The sequence below is a fragment of the Babylonia areolata genome, chromosome 21 (assembly GCF_041734735.1).
Source record: "Babylonia areolata isolate BAREFJ2019XMU chromosome 21, ASM4173473v1, whole genome shotgun sequence".
NCBI lineage: Eukaryota > Metazoa > Mollusca > Gastropoda > Neogastropoda > Buccinidae > Babylonia > Babylonia areolata.
The window spans coordinates 8,490,942-8,507,532 of NC_134896.1; the positions used below are offsets into that span (position 1 = coordinate 8,490,942).

General features: G+C 45.8%; 1 protein-coding gene across 2 annotated transcripts in view; it reads right to left on the reverse strand.

Annotated features, from left to right (window-relative positions):
• The window catches only part of LOC143296059 (ciliated left-right organizer metallopeptidase-like), a 42,407-nt gene that overhangs the window by 19,142 nt on the left and 6,674 nt on the right, over positions 1-16,591 (reverse strand). For both annotated transcript variants that reach the window (XM_076607809.1, XM_076607810.1), the window contains 5 exons: positions 12,264-12,671; positions 11,664-11,742; positions 9,465-9,525; positions 8,987-9,136; positions 6,448-6,576 (listed from right to left, as the gene is read on the reverse strand). In XM_076607809.1, coding sequence (XP_076463924.1) covers positions 6,448-6,576; positions 8,987-9,136; positions 9,465-9,525; positions 11,664-11,742; positions 12,264-12,671 — 827 coding nt within the window. The remainder of the gene's footprint in view (positions 1-6,447; positions 6,577-8,986; positions 9,137-9,464; positions 9,526-11,663; positions 11,743-12,263; positions 12,672-16,591) is intronic.

The window sequence follows — 16,591 nt, forward strand, 5'->3', positions numbered from 1 at the left end:
CCAACACTGAAGACACTGACAGGACTCACCCCTAGCACAGAAGTGCAGGGGTATTGAAACTGAGGTCACATTGAGAGCAGGGCATGAAAGGCCACAGACTCTGAGGCTGTTTTATCTATACTGATGATGATGGAGGAGGGGGATGACGATGATGATGATGATGTTGCCATGGAGATCCATTTTGGTTTGGAACTGCGTGATAAGGCTGTACTCTATGCTTCCTGTCATAATGATATCCCCGCGTTAACCAGGCCCGAGAGATACAGACACTTGCAGTGCTGGTCAAGTAATTAGAGCAACACACCCAAAGACACATCCTTGAAGTGGATGACACTCGACTGTGTGGTCCCAGTCTCCCCATTTAAGCCCACAGCACACTCAACTCTGGGTAGGAGCCGGCCATGGGCCAAAAAACCCACCTCTGCTGGGATTCAAACCCGCGTCCTCCCAGCCATCAGTCTGCGATGCTAACCACTTTGCCACAGCGGCTAGTCGAAAATAAAATTTTGAATCAGTAGTAACCTGTCATCTGCCATCAGCACTTGCTGCCTTTCTATTTTTATGCAATGGACTGTCATTTATTTTCTTCTTTTTGACTGACTTGTGTAAACAAAGTGAGTCTATGTTTTAACCCGGTGTTCGGTTGTCTGTCTCTGTGTGTGTGTGTGTGTGTGTGTGTGTGTGTGTGTGTGTCCAGTCCGTGTGTCTGTGTGTCCATGGTAAACTTTAACATTGACATTTTCTCTGCAAATACTTTGTCAGTTGACACCAAATTAGGCATAAAAATAGGAAAAATTCAGTTCTTTCCAGTCATCTTGTTTAAAACAATATTGCACCTCTGGGATGGGCTCAAAAAAATTAAAAAAAAGAAGCCTAATTATATGCAAACTGCATTTACTGTTATATTTATATTTTTTGTATTCTCTAAACTTGGCACTTTGACCTCTTATTCTGACACAACAACAAGAGGAGTCATTAATATCTTTTTTTGTTCAAACAGGAACTTCTTTTGCTAAGCATGGAATTTTTATTTATTTTGCAAACGTTTTGGTGCAGATAGTAAAAAAGGGAAATTACTCTGTAATTAATGCTAGGGAACTTAATTTATCACAAGTGAGTCTTGAAGGCCTTGCCTCTCTTGTTATACAATGGACTGTCATTTATTATTTTCTTCTTTTTTTTATGTGACCTCAAACAAGATATTCTGTGAAAAAGAACCAACGGCAATATGAAGTGTTGTCCTCTGACAAAATTCTGTCGAAGATATCCACTCTGACAGATACACAAATATACATGCATGCACCCCAGGCCTGACTGTGCACGTCATGTCATGCTGCTGGTTAGGCATCGCTCTAGCACACGTGGTGTAGTGTGTATGGATTTGTCAACAAGTGGTGATGCCTCCTTGAGAAACTGAAATTGAAATAAACATGAAAAATGTTAAGTAACAGTTTTTACATATCAAGTATAAATCCATCCATCTGTGTTCCAAAATTACAGTACACAGACAAATACACACGTGTGATATTTGTATCTATTGCCATATAAACATGCACAAGTACATATGTCACTTAAACATGCATAAATACAAATGTACGCACTGGGTACTTTTGTCATGTGTAACTTGCTGGTAGTTCTAGCAAGGTGTTTTCCAGTGACATTGTCTACTGCGGGAGTCATCACACTGACAAGAAAGTACCATACACATTTCTGCAAGATTAGCTTCTTCTTCTTCTTCTGCGTTCGTGGGCTGCAAATCCCACGTTCACTCGTATGCACACGAGTGGGCTTTTACGTGTATGACCGTTTTTACCCCGCCATGTAGGCAGCCATACTCCATTTTTGGGGATGTGCATGCTGGGTATGTCCTTGTTTCCATAACCCACCGAACGCTGACATGGATTACAGGATCTTTAACGTGCGTATTTGATCTTCTGCTTGCATATACACACGAAGGGGGTTCAGGCACTAACAGGTCTGCACATACATTGACCTGGGAGATCGTAAAAATCTCCACCCTTTACCCACCAGGCGCCGTCACCATGATTCAAACCTGGGACCCTCAGATTAACAGTCCAACGCTTTAACCACTCAGCTATTGCGCCCGTCTGCAAGATTAGCAAAATGCAGGATGAATACAGAACATAAAAAAGTGGTCAGCACAATGGGTGCTGTGTGGGGGCTCAAATGGGAAGACTGGGACCACACAGTCTCAGGTGTCATCCACTTCACAGGCATTTCTTTGGGAGTGTCACTCATGTTGTCTGCATCTCTCGACGGGCGCAGCAGCCGAGTGGTTAAAGCGTTGGACTGTCAATCTGAGGGTCCCGGGTTCGAATCACGGTGACGGCGCCTGGTGGGTAAAGGGTGGAGATTTTTACGATCTCCCAGGTCAACATATGTGCAAACTTGCTAGTGCCTGAACCCCCTTCGTGTGTATATGCAAGCAGAAGATCAAATACGCACGTTAAAGATCCTGTAATCCATGTCAGCGTTCGGTGGGTTATGGAAACAAGAACATACCCAGCATGCACACCCCCGAAAACGGAGTATGGCTGCCTACATGGCAGGTTAAAAACGGTCATACACGTAAAAGCCCACTCGTGTGCATACGAGTGAACGTGGGAGTTGCAGCCCACGAACGCAGAAGAAGAAGAAGAAGTCTGCATCTCTCAGGGTCTGGCTGACATCAGCAAAAAGTCGAACGAAATGAAGCGGAAGAGTGCAGCCCTGTGACGTAGTCTCCAACCTGAACGGACCTCCGCAGCATCAATCGTCCCCATCATCATTCACCGTCATCCAAAGCATGTCGGTTGAACGCAGTGACCCTAATTCTGGGGCACAAACAACCCCTTCCCCTTCTTCCCCTCCTGAACCCACCCTGATACCCTCACACCCCCACCCTCCACCAAAAAAAAAAGATCCATAAAAATGGCAAAAACATGGACAAACACATGCAGTAACAAGGAGTGTGTGGGAGGGTGGAGGGGAGGGTGCAGGGGCAGGCAGCCACAGAAACAGGGTTCCCAGGAACTTGGAGGTTATGCCATACAAGGACTTTGTAAGGACTCATAACGACCATGTCCTTATTTTGTAAGGACCTTCACCCATCAAAGACAAATCGAGTGATATCTTGCAAAACTGCACATCATTCATTATTAATGCTTAACTTTTGAACCTTGGGCCAGCAAGTCCCTATGTTCTTCCTCTTTAAGCCAACTATCCTGAAACACACACACTTGCATGGCGTTTTGAATGACTTGAACCTGTCTGAACAAGCACTGCGCTTTTGCATGAACAAAAAATCCAAGCTAGAGTATTGACTGACTCTTTCGGAAGAGGCCAAAGTTTCCAGTTTGGGAATGGAAAGGGGTGTGTGGGTTCAGCACTGCTGCTGCGACTTGTCGAACTGGGTTTTGACCTTGATGGTTTTCTGCCGACGTAAGGACCTGTTAACTCACTCAGTACCGCCAGTCCTCTCTTCTCCTCTACACAGACCCATCGGGATGTCCAGTGGGTGTCTGAATGACCCAACCTTTAGCTTCCGTCGTCAGAATTGTGGTATTCTTTGTCAACATTCACGTCTTCAGTATAAGAGCCTTCCGCTTGCAATATTTTGATGATGGTAATTGGGGTGAAACGCTGTTAACGTCGTCTCTTTCGCCGTTCGTATGGAGAGAGTTAAGACTTTGGTGTAAAAGTAAGCACATGTAGGGCCTTACTTGGGATATTCAAAATGCCAGAGACTTGTAGGTACTGGTAAGGACCCTAGGAACCCTGACAAAGGGGAAGGGAAACAAAGGGTGAAGACAGTGGTCATGTGTGCACTCACACGGCTGTACACAGCACGGGGGTGCGGGGCACCAAGCGTCTCACAGTGCTCACTGTTCCCTGAACGCATGCTGTTAGTCATCACACTGCACATGCTGCAACACACACAGCAACAAGTTTTGAATGATTATTCATTGCTCAGAATGTTTTCGGAAATTTTAAACTCCAGTCCAGTTGGTATCCTCCTTTGATGTGTTATAATTAATGTTATTTATATTTACATTGTTGTAGGTTGATACTTGTTGATATGCATATACATATTCTCCTTCCCATGACACCTCATTCAATACACACCACAATTTCTTTAGACCTTTTTCTTATAATATTCTTTTCCTCTGATACATAACATGAATACTTTTTACACTAATATTCACATGCATTCCCTTTCCTTTATCCACTTCCTTACTCCTTCCCGTCTAAAAACACTTATAGTGAATAGACGTTAAACTGAAGATAAAACAGCAACAAGTATCAATACACAAATGTAACTACACAAATATCACTGTAGACATAAGCCAAACTAATATCATTTTCTGCACATGCTGCAACACACACACACACTAATATTTAATTTTTACACTAATATTCACATGCATTCCCTTTCCTTTATAAACTACTTTACTCCCTTCCGTCTAAAAACACTTATAGTGAATAGACGTTAAACTGAAGAAAACACACAGTAACAAGTACAAAAATATCACTCTTCACACAAACCAAACTCTTTTTTTTCCCCCCAAAGAGATAAACCTCTCTGAACTATCAAAAAAGATTGAAAATAAACAAAATTCTATTAAAAAAAAAAAATTAAAAAAAAAAAACCCTCACTGATCTGACAAGGAAGTAGACAGTGTTTTAGCTGTCAAGACTTAAATATAACAATTACAGCAGTAGGCTCCTCTCTACCTATCAAAACCAATTACCTGATTAACAATCTTCCATATCTGTTTCAGCTCACTGAACAATTTCTTATTTTCTAACTAAAAATCTTGGAAATTTGTTTTGTTTTGTTTTCTATCCCTCTTTTCTCTCTTCTCTCTTTTTTTTTTTTTTTTGTTTTTGTCTCAACTCTCTCTCCCCCTCTCTCTCCCTCTCCCTCTCATTCTCTCCCTCTCTCTTGCTCCCTGTCTCTCTCTCTCTCTCTCTCCCTCTCATTCTCTCCCTCTCTCTCCCTCTCTCTCTCTCTCCCTCTCTCATTCTCCCTCTCATTCTCTTGCTCTCTCCCCCTCTCTCTCTCCCTCTTATTCTCCCTCTCTCTCTCCCTCTTATTCTCTTGCTCTCTCTCCCTCTCTCTCTCACTCTTTCTCTCTCTCTCTCCCTCTCTCTCTCCCTCTTATTCTCCCTCTCTCTCTCCCTCTCATTCTCTTGCTCTCTCTCCCTCTCTCTCTCACTCTCATTCTCCCTCTCTCTCATTCTCTCTCTCTCCCTCGTTCGTTCTACGTCTCTCTCCATGTCTCTCTGCCTCTGTCTGTCTGTCTGCCTCACCCTGGGAAAATAAAATTGTGTTCATCCATTCGTTCGTTCTATGTCTCTCTCCATGTCTCTCTGTCTCATTCTGTCTGTCTGCCTGACCCTGGGAAAATAAAATTGTGTTCATCCATTCGTTCGTTCTATGTCTCTCTCCATGTCTCTCTGTCTCATTCTGTCTGTCTGCCTGACCCTGGGAAAATAAAATTGTGTTCATTCATTCATTCACTCATTCATTCATTCATTCATTCTACATCTCTCTCTCCATGTCTCTCTGTCTCTGTCTGTCTGTCTGCCTGACCCAGGAAAAATAAAATTGCGTTCCTTCATTCATTCATTCTCTGTCCCTCTCCACGTCTCTGTCTGTCTGTCCTTCTATCTCTCACCCTCTCTCTCTCTCTCTCTGTCTTACTGTATAATTTTGCTTCCACTGTCAATTTGGAATCATGTATAAGACAAATGATATGCTGTTGGTATTCATATGGTGTGTATGTGTGTAGACGAGTGCACGTGTTCCAATGTTTGAATTATGATGCTGATTCCGATGGGAATGAAATGACCTGTAAGTACTATGGGTTGCTCAGCCCCTCTTTTCGGGTTCAAGGAAACACGCATGTTTCACGGCGATGACTTGTGTTTCACCCTGTCCATATAACTGCCCCTGTATTTGTATTTGTATTTGTATTCCTTTTTATCACAACAGATTTCTCTGTGTGAAATTCGGGCTGCTCTCCCCATTTTTTTGTATTTTTTCCTGCGTGCAGTTTTATTTGTTTTTCCTATCGAAGTGGATTTTTCTACAGAATTTTGCCAGGAACAACCCTTTTGTTGCTGTGGGTTCTTTTACGTGCGCTAAGTGCATGCTGCACACGGGACCTCGGTTTATCGTCTCATCCGAATGACTAGCGTCCAGTCCACCACTCAAGGTCTAATGGAGGGGGAGAAAATATCGGCGGCTGAGCCGTGATTCAAACCAGCGCCCTCAGATTCTCTCGCTTCCTAGGCGGACGCGTTACCTCTAGGCCATCACTCCACTCCGTCATTACTCCCTACCTCCCACTCCCCGACCCCCAACCAACCCCCTTGACACGGGCAAAATGGCCCAGTCATTAAAATGTTCGTACAAGAGTTTGAGTTCGAGTTGAGTCTTACTGTATAGAGGAGGCGGTGTGTGACAGTAGATCTCATGACGGCGGAAGGACAGAAGTTGACAAGGCCGGCTATGGGGCGTCCTTTCCTGTCCACACGGCAGTGGGAAGCAAAGGCCACCACTGTCCGGTCCTGTGGCACACACACACACACACATACACACATACATACACTCACAACACACACACACACACACATACACACACAACACACACACACACATACACACATACATACACTCACAACACACACACACACACACATACACACATACATACACTCACAATACACACACACATACATACACTCACAACACACACACAAACACACACACATATACACTCACAATACACACACACACACATACACACATACATACACTCACAATACACACACACATACATACACTCACAACACACACACAAACACACACACATATACACTCACAATACACACACACACACACACACACACACACACACACACACACACTCAACACACACACACACATACACACACACACACACACACACACATACATAGCTATGTACATACACACATTAATAATAATAATAATAATAGTGTGACCAGTTCAGCTGTGCGCAGAGAGATAAGTGGCAGGAAGTTTGGTGCACTTCACAACCCCAACAACTCGTGAACACATATTCACCTCAGCACCTAAAAACACATGCATCACGAGCCTTTCTCCAAATACCAAGTTCAAATGAATACAGTAACACAGCCACACCATACAGGAAATCTGACCTTTACAACAAGCACATTATGACAACCAACTTGGTGTCATGACAAATAGGAAGAAGAAGAATGGTAATGATTATTGTGGAGTCTCCCGTCGGACAGACAAATGAGTAGGCAGATAGGCTTATCTTGTTGGTGTGTGTGCTAGCTCGTCATTCCGACATTAGTCTGGTTGCCTGACCAGCACAGGTGACGTTTTTTTTTAGTGAAGAGGAGTTGTGAAGTCCCTTCCCCACTCTCTCGCCTACCGACGCTCGCAGTCCCACAGGTGCAGATACTGCCACGTGTAGGACGGCCTCGACAGGTGCAGGTTTTTTCTTCGGAGTTCCGTCTCCTAGGAGGACATCCAGCCAAGGATAAGAGCTCCCCCTGACCTTTGGTCATCCTCTTCTGCCTTAACAGCTGTTGGGAAAGGTTTCCTCCTCCGCCTGGTCCGTCGTTGGGAGACTTCACATGCGGCAGGTAGTACTGGGTTACATGGTACCAGTAGCAAGGGCTATGCCCCTGTTCTGACCACAGTGATAAGAATACATAATAAGCACATTATGTCAACTTCATGTCAATGCTGCTTGTGTTATCAAGTCAGGTAACACACAGGTAAATAAAAGGCACATTGGAAATAAACCCACACATTTCCTGTATATATATATAGTGCTGAATCTTGTGCAAGAGGCAAATCGATACACTTACAAACCAGTCATTCACACACTGGCATAGCTCTGTGGAATCAAAGATCAAACTTATAAATATATATATGCATTCAGAAAGCTAGAGAAACTATGGACTGGGATGTGTAAAAATACACATGAACACATACACACATGTACACACACACACACACACACACACACACACACACACACACACTGTCTCTCTCAATCCCCCTCTCTCCCCGTTTCTCGGTGTCTCCCTGTCTCTAATGTGATCAATTCTAAACATTTTGGTCCACAAACTAAAATAAGAACTCTAAAATTCTCTATATACAAAAGCAGTCATGTGCCAAAAGAAACTCTACAAGCACAAAGACACTCTCTCTCTCTCTCTCTCTCTCTCTCTCTCTCTCTCTCTCTCTCTAACTCTACAAGCACAAAGACACTCTCTCTCTCTCTCTCTTTCTCTCTCTCTCTAACTCTGTCTCTCTCTCTGCCTTCCAACTCTTTACTCTTCCCTCTTCTCCTCATTTTTTCCCAACCCAACATCATCATTGTTATAGGTTGTTTTTTTTCTGATAAGGAGGTTCCTTTCTTTCTTCCTTTCTGAATAAAATCATCATGTTTACGCCTTTCATCAAGTAGTTCTGTGTGGTGTAGACCCTGTTTAGGGATGTTTAGGGAAAAGGAATAGATTTTAAAAAAATAATTAAAAAAAAAAAAATCACAGCAGTGCTGATCCAATGTCCTAAGGATGTCTTTTCTTGTCTTCTCTCTGTCTCTCTCCCTATCACAAAAACACTCATTCTCTCTCATTCTCTCACTCCCCTAAAAACACACACACTCTCTTTCTCTCTCACCCCCCTCTGCTAACTCTCTCTCATGCCCTCATGGCCAATGACACTAAAGTGTCGAAGCGTCTCTCTCTCTCTCACCCACGCACACACTCTGACTCTCCTTCCCTCTCTCTCCTTCCCTCTCTCTCTCCTTCCCTCTCTCTCTTAACACACACACAACTCCCCACATCACTACATCCATCCAATCCCACCCACCCACCCCCCTCCAGTATTAGCCCACCCCCACCCTCAACCCCACCCCACCAACAAACAAAACCATAAGATGTGTCAGCTGACCTCCAAAAGACACTGCCGCGTGTTCCTGGCCATGACGTACACGATGAGGTCGGCGTCCTTGACCCCTGACCCCGCCCCCACCACCTCTTTCACAGGGCCGGCCCCTCTCTGGGGATGCAGGGACAGCGCTGCCAGGTGGGCCTCCGGGATCTGGGTCATCGTTATCATCCTCATTAGGCAACTGTGATGATGATGATGATGATGATGACCATGATGATGAGGAGGAAGATACTGCTGATAACAATGCAACAGTGATGATGATGACAATGACAACAACGATGATGATAGCGATGAGCCATCGGAGAGCTGTCTTCTGGCACTTATCATTCTCTTCCTGTGTCATTCAGTCATGCACACCTACATGCACACACACACACACACACACACACACACACACACACACACACACACGCATGCATGCATGCATACATACATGCATATTTGTTTTATTAAAGAACAGAAAAAAAAATCAACTTACTTTATAAATACCAAGGCACACTTCTCCTTCCGTGCTGTACGCTTTTGGTATTTTTGAACATCTGTTATCAACAAAAGAAAAAAAATTTTAGGCCAACCATAATACCATAATCATTATAAACAGACCAACTATATAAACAATAAGCAACATCCATAATAATCAGATGAGTTACACATACAGTACGCACGTACATTTAACTCTTTCCATATGAATGGCGAAAGAGACGACGTTAACAGCATTTCACCCCAATTACCATCATCAAAATATTGCAAGCGGAAGGCTCTTATACTGAAGACGTGAATGTTGACAAAGAATACCACAATTCTGACGATGGAAGCTAAAGGTTGGGTCATTCAGACACCCACTGGACATCCGAGGGGTCTGTGTAGAGGAGAAGAGAGGGCTGGCCGTACTGAGTGAGTTAACTCATTCAACCCTGCACCCGCCTGAGAGGCGTGCCCCACTGATCGCTGTTCTCCTCCTGAGCCCACCTGAGAGGCGGGCAAAGAAACCTGTTTACTTAAAGTCTTAACTCCCGAGAGCAAGGTTTCGGTTGCACCCCTTTTCTCTGCATTCAAATTTTGTATTACGTGTAGCTGACACATTTTGTACTTTCCAAAGTCAATTCAGGTCTAGATTGGAAGCTGCTAGGCAAATCTCGCTCTCTGCCATAAATGAAGCCAAACCGTAGCTTTATTAGGCTTTTATTTTGAATAAACCTTCACCGACGTCACAGTGTCAGACTCTGGTGAGAAACTAGCTTGATTCAACTCGCCCGCCATTTATAGTCCGGTTCAGGCTTTAAACCGGTTTGTCAGCTCATTATTATGCATGAAACTGCTAAGTAAGGGAAGTAACTCCAAATTAACTTCCTTCCTCACTGGCAAGTGAAGTTTCGCTCCAAAAATCAAACGATTAGTGTGTTTTTTATCTGGTTTTCCGCATTGATATGGTAAAACGTCAAAGGCTTGCTGCACAGTTTAAAGCTCAATGAAATTATGATTGACTCTTGCAGCCAGATAATGATGATTTGTCTTAAGATTCATGGGAAAGTGAAGGTGATGAAATTTGTAACCAGTGCAGTCAAAGAAGATAGCCCACAACCTTCAACATCAACAGAAGCTGATATTTTACTATTTCTGTTTGTGATTTAAAGTTAAAACTATACTATTACATCCTTTGTCTTGAGACTTCAGCAATTTGTTTCAAAATTACATTTCAGTCATAATGTGAAGTTCGGTAGCTACTGGCTGAGCGGTTGCTATAAATTTGTGCCTGAAGTGAAGCACCCCTTCCTGTTGATGCAGCCAGGCCGGGAAGGCTGCACAGGCAGAAAACCTAAAAGGGCTGAAAGGGTTAAAGGAGATGGAAACAGCAGGCAAAACAGATCGGCTTGGCACAGCTGAGGGACAACACTTCGAGGGAAGTACAGACAACTACAGCCAACAACCCCTGTCAGGTTGGTATGGGTCACCAGTGTTGCCAACGCCTCTTCCCAAAGTGGTCAAACTCAGTCGCATTGATGATCTGGGGCAGCACTGACTTCCCTCTTCACCAGCATCAACGGTCTACACGTCTGACTTCATGTATGGCTGCTGCTGCACTTGGGGGTGGGTGAGTCCAGGTCACCATGCTCCCGTCCTCTGCGCCAGGTTTGCAAACCCTCACCAAAGAACGGTCACAGGAGGACAGGTGGCGGCTTGTGGCTGCTGTTGTTCACACTGCTGGCGGTAGTCTGCCGTTGTGGGACATGCAGGTTGTTGATGAAGCGTGAGGACTGGCTGCCCAGTGGCCCTGGGGATGGCCGCTGACAGTCACAACACAGCCAACACAAAAGCTCAACCTCCGCAGTGAAAAAACACCACCTCACAATGCCCTTGACCAACACTTTGGCAACAAATGGACTGCCTGCAGAGACAGCCTGCTTCAAAACTGACAACAGGCAGACTACGTCTGAAATAACATGACTTTTAGAGTACAATGCCGATAGGTCGATAAGAAAAAACAACCCCTCTACTCAAAGCATAAAAACCAACAGCAGGCAAGACCTGGAACGAAATCAGCTGGCTTGCTCAAGCCCGAAATGGCTGGAGAAAATTTGTCTGCACCATATGCTCCAGCCAGAGCAAAGAGGAATAAGCAAGCAAGCACAAAAGTAAACAATACATACTATGCTGAAGATCAAAGTCATCCACTTACTTCCCTTTATTTCTTCCTGATCTGATCACCACTGAGCAGGCAGTCCGAGGCAGCAGCAGGGGGCCTGTCACCGGAACCACTGTAAAAACACAATCACTTATACATGACATGGAATCCATACCTCAAGGAAATGGGGAAGGCACACTTTTTACTGAACTGCAATCATCACAGAAACCATATTATGCCTGTGGAACCAAATGCTATTGGCAAGAAGTTAACTCTTTCCATACGAACAGGCGAAAGAGACGACGTCAACAGCGTTTCACCCCAATTACCATCATCAAAATATTGCAAGCGGAAGGCTCTTATACTGAAGACGTGAATGTTGACAAAGAATACCACAATTCTGACGACGGAAGCTAAAGGTTGGGTCATTCAGACATCCACTGGACATCCGAGGGTTCTGTGTAAAGGAGAAGAGAGGACTGGCCGTACTGAGTGAGTTAATTCTTCTTCTGCAATTGTGGGCTGCACTCCCACCCAAGACAGCATGCACCCTGATTCTAGCAGTTTGACACGGTAAGTATATTTAAACCATACTAGGGAGTATAATACAAACTCCCCATGCCACATGCACTGGAAAGACCTGAAGGTACCAACCTGACAGGACGCTCTGGACCCTGAGCACAGCCATATGCACCGCTGTCTTCACCATGTCCTGTCTGTCATCACTCAGCAAGGGGCTGTCTTCATGGTGCACATGCACCCGCAACGGCCTGTACTCCGCTTCTTCTTCTTCTTCACTGGTGCTCACAGCCCCCTCACTGTGGTTGAAGAGTCCGTCACTGTGGTTGTAGAGTCCGTCACTATGGTTGTAGAGTCCGTCACTATGGTTGTAGAGTCCGTCACTATGGTTGAAATGGTTCAAGAGTCTGTCGCTAGGGTTGAACAGATCATCGCTGTGGCTGAAGAACGTGTCACCATGATTGGAGACAACATCGCTATGGTTGAAGGTTCTAACATCACGTGGACCTCGGGACGGTTTATTTTCTGCATCTGATTCAGTTCCTGTGAGAAAAAAAAAAGAGAATAAACAAAGTTATTTTGTTGTTGTTGCAGACAGGCAAAATAGCCAAGTGGTTAAAGTGTTGGACTTTCAATCTGAGGGTCCCTGGTTCGAACCTCAGTATCAGCACCTGGTGGGTAAAGGGTGAGATTTTTCTGATCTCCCAGGTCAACAAATGTGCAGACTTGCTAGTGCCTGAACCCCTTTCATGTGTATACGCAAGCAGAAGATCAAATATGCACATTAACAATCCTGTAATCCATGTCAGCGTCCGGTGGGTTATGGAAACAAGAACATACCCAGCATGCACACCCCTTGAAAATGGAGTATTGCTGTCTACGTGACGGGGTAAAAATGGTCACACACATAAAAGCCCACTCATGTACATACAAGTGAGCGTGGGAGTTGCAGCCCATGAACAAAGAAGGAGAAGAAGAATTCCCCCCACCCCCACCCCACTTCGGGTGCCATGGCAGAGTCAGTCTGGCACTGAACGTCTGGTTCAGTGTTCACAAGTGGTCAGGGTTCTAGGCCCACATGGTGTTGTGTCCTTGGAAATGGCATCTAACTCCAGTCTTCTTCAGTCCACCCAGGTGAGAAGAATGGGTACCTGACTTTGGTTTTGGGGGAAGGTTAAAACAGCAGGAGAGGACTGGGTACCCCGCCTTCCCACACCAAGCCCTGGAGGTAACGTGTCCGCCTAGGAAGCGAGAGAATCTATATCTGAGCACGCTGGTTCGAATCACAGCTCAGCCACCGATATTTTCTCCCCCTCCACTAGACCTTGAGTGGTGGTCTGGACGCTAGTCATTCGGATGAGATGATAAGCTGAGGTCCCGTGTGCAGCATGCACTTAGCGCACGTAAACCCACAGCAACAAAAAGGTTGTTCCTAGCAAAATTCTGTAGAAAAATCCACTTCAACAGGAAAAACAAATAAAAACTACACGCAGGAAAAAACACAAAAAAACATGGGTGGCACTCTCAGTGTAGCGACGCACTCTCCCTGGGGAGAGCAGCCCTAATTTCACACAGAGAAATCTGTTGTGACAAAAAAGAAATACAAACACAAAAAACATACCAGCATGCACACCCCAGAAAACAGAATATGGCTGCCAGCATGGCAGGGTAATTGAACAAAACGGTCATACACATAAAAGACAAATACAAATACAAATAACACACAGTGGACATGAATTTTTTTTACTGCCCCACCCCAAAGGCTGTAAAAGACTATGGGACCTTTCACCTAATTTCTACTGTAATAAACACAGTTGGCCCCCGGGGTGTGTCTACCCATGCATGCGAAGTCTGGATCCGGTAGAATCTGCGGAAGAAACCTAACGGTTCAACGGAGAGGAAGGCGGATACAGCAACGCACTGTGGAGTGCAGAGAGCAAGATGAGACACCGAAAGGATATCTTGGTCATCCACTGCATCCGTGCTCATCCTCCAGTTGTCTCGACTTAGTCTTGCCACTGGAAATTGGTGGACCCGGACGAGAGAGTGAGGTCGACGTTGCGCAACTCCTCTTCACTTTAAACAAACTCATCGCGCAAGTCATCAGTCATCCATACTGACCTTTCATCCTTCATCATTTCATCACCCCCAAGTCCTGTGGCGACAGGCGAGCGACGAAACGACAGGTGTGGGTACACTGGCAGTCGCAGCCGCAGACCTGCACGCAGGCGGTTCAGGCCATAGGGTCGTTCTTCATCGACAGGAGCAGCGATGGAGCTCGGCAGCCGTCTGAGCGTCTGAGCAGCCCTCTTTAGGAATGCACTGCTCACCTCCCTGGCATGAGGAAGGGGCTAGAAAAGGTGCCCTAAAAATTGCCTGCTCCATATCGCCCTGGCCAGCATACCGCGGCTGGCGGGGACCCTACATCAGCGGTCGAAACAAAGAGAAAGAAAAGAAAAAAACAAGGATCGTTCCTCTCACCATTGGTGCCTGGAACATAAGGACTCTCCTGGACAGAGATAACGTGGACAGACCCCAAAGGAGAACGGCACTAGTTGCATCCGAACTCGCCAGATACAACATCGACATCGCAGCCTTGAGTGAGACTCGGCTTGCAGGCGAAGGTGAGCTCTGTGAACGGGGATCTGGTTACACCTTCTTCTGGAGTGGACGAGGAAGCGAAGAGCGACGTGAGGCTGGCGTTGGTTTTGCAGTAAAAACAGCACTTGTCAGCAAGCTAGCAGGAATCCCAAAGGGAGTCAACGATAGGCTTATGACCATGAAACTCCCACTGGCATCTGGCCAGAAGCACCTCACCATTGTCAGTGCCTACGCCCCAACCATGACCAACCCGGATGAAGTGAAGGCGAAGTTCTACGAGGACCTTCACTCTGTCATTGCTGCTATCCCTAAAGCAGACAAGCTCATCATTCTTGGGGACTTCAATGCTAGAGTTGGCTCTGACTACATCTCCTGGGATGGAGTGATTGGAAAGCATGGTGTGGGCCACTGTAACCCAAATGGATTGCTTTTGCTTCAGACCTGTGCAGAGCACGAACTGCTGATAACCAACACAGTTTTCTGCCTCCCTACCCGTAACAGGACGTCATGGATGCACCCTCGCTCAAAGCATTGGCATCTCATCGATTACATCATCGTCAGGAAAAGGGATAGGCAAGATGTACGTGTGACAAAGACCATGTGCGGCGCCGAGTGTTGGACAGACCATCGCCTTGTAGTCTCGAAGCTGAATATTCGAATCCAGCCCAAGAGACGCCCCCAAGGCCAGAAGGCTCCAAAACGGCTCAACATTGCTCAGCTGAAAAACATCACCATCAAACAGACTTTTGTGGAGCTGCTGGAAGATCGTCTGGAATCCGCCTCTCTGGACAACCAGAATGTGGAGTCTGACTGGAGGACCTTGCGCGAGATGATCTATAATACAGCTTCAGAGACCCTGGGACCCATGACCAGAAAGCACAAAGACTGGTTTGATGAAAACTGTGAGGAAATCAAGCAGCTTCTGGATGAGAAACGCCGTCTGCATCAAGCCCACCTGAGCAACCCAAAGTCCACATCAAAAAAGGATGCGTACAATGCCATCCGCAGGACTGCTCAGCAAAAGTTACGTCAGATGCAGGATAAGTGGTTGAGCGACAAAGCCGATGAGATCCAGGGATATGCTGACAGGCACGATATGAAGAGGTTCTATGATGCCTTAAAAGAAGTCTACGGTCCCACATCCTCAGGATCATCCCCCCTCCTCAGTGCAGATGGGAATACCTTGATCACCGAGAAGGAGAAAATTCTCAAACGCTGGGCTGAGCACTTCAACAGTGTCTTAAATCGCCCTTCCTCCATAAATGATGAAGCCATAGACCGGCTCCCACAAGTCCCCATCAACGAAGCACTGGACAATCCGCCAACACTTCTTGAGACCCAGAAAGCAATCCGTCTGCTATCCAGTGGCAAAGCACCTGGCTCAGACTCCATACCAGCAGAGGTCTACAAGGATGGAGGCACTGTGCTGACTGAGAAGCTCCATCAGCTGTACTTACTCATGTGGAAAGAAGAGACGATCCCCCAGGATTTCAAAGATGCATCTATCATTCACCTGTACAAGCGAAAGGGGAACCGGCAAGCCTGTGATAACCATCGGGGCATTTCCTTGCTCTCTATCGCAGGCAAGATACTTGCCAGGATCTTACTAAACCGCCTCACAGCACACCTTGACCAAGGTCATTTGCCTGAGAGCCAATGTGGATTCCGGAAAGAGCGCGGAACCACCGACATGGTGTTTGCTGCAAGGCAGCTGCAAGAGAAATGTCAGGAGCAAAATGCTGCTCTGTTCTCCACCTATGTTGACCTCACTAAAGCCTTCGACACCGTGAGTAGAGAGGGACTGTGGAAGATCATGGCCAAGTACGGATGCCCTCGGAAATTTATTTCCTTGGTCAGCCAAT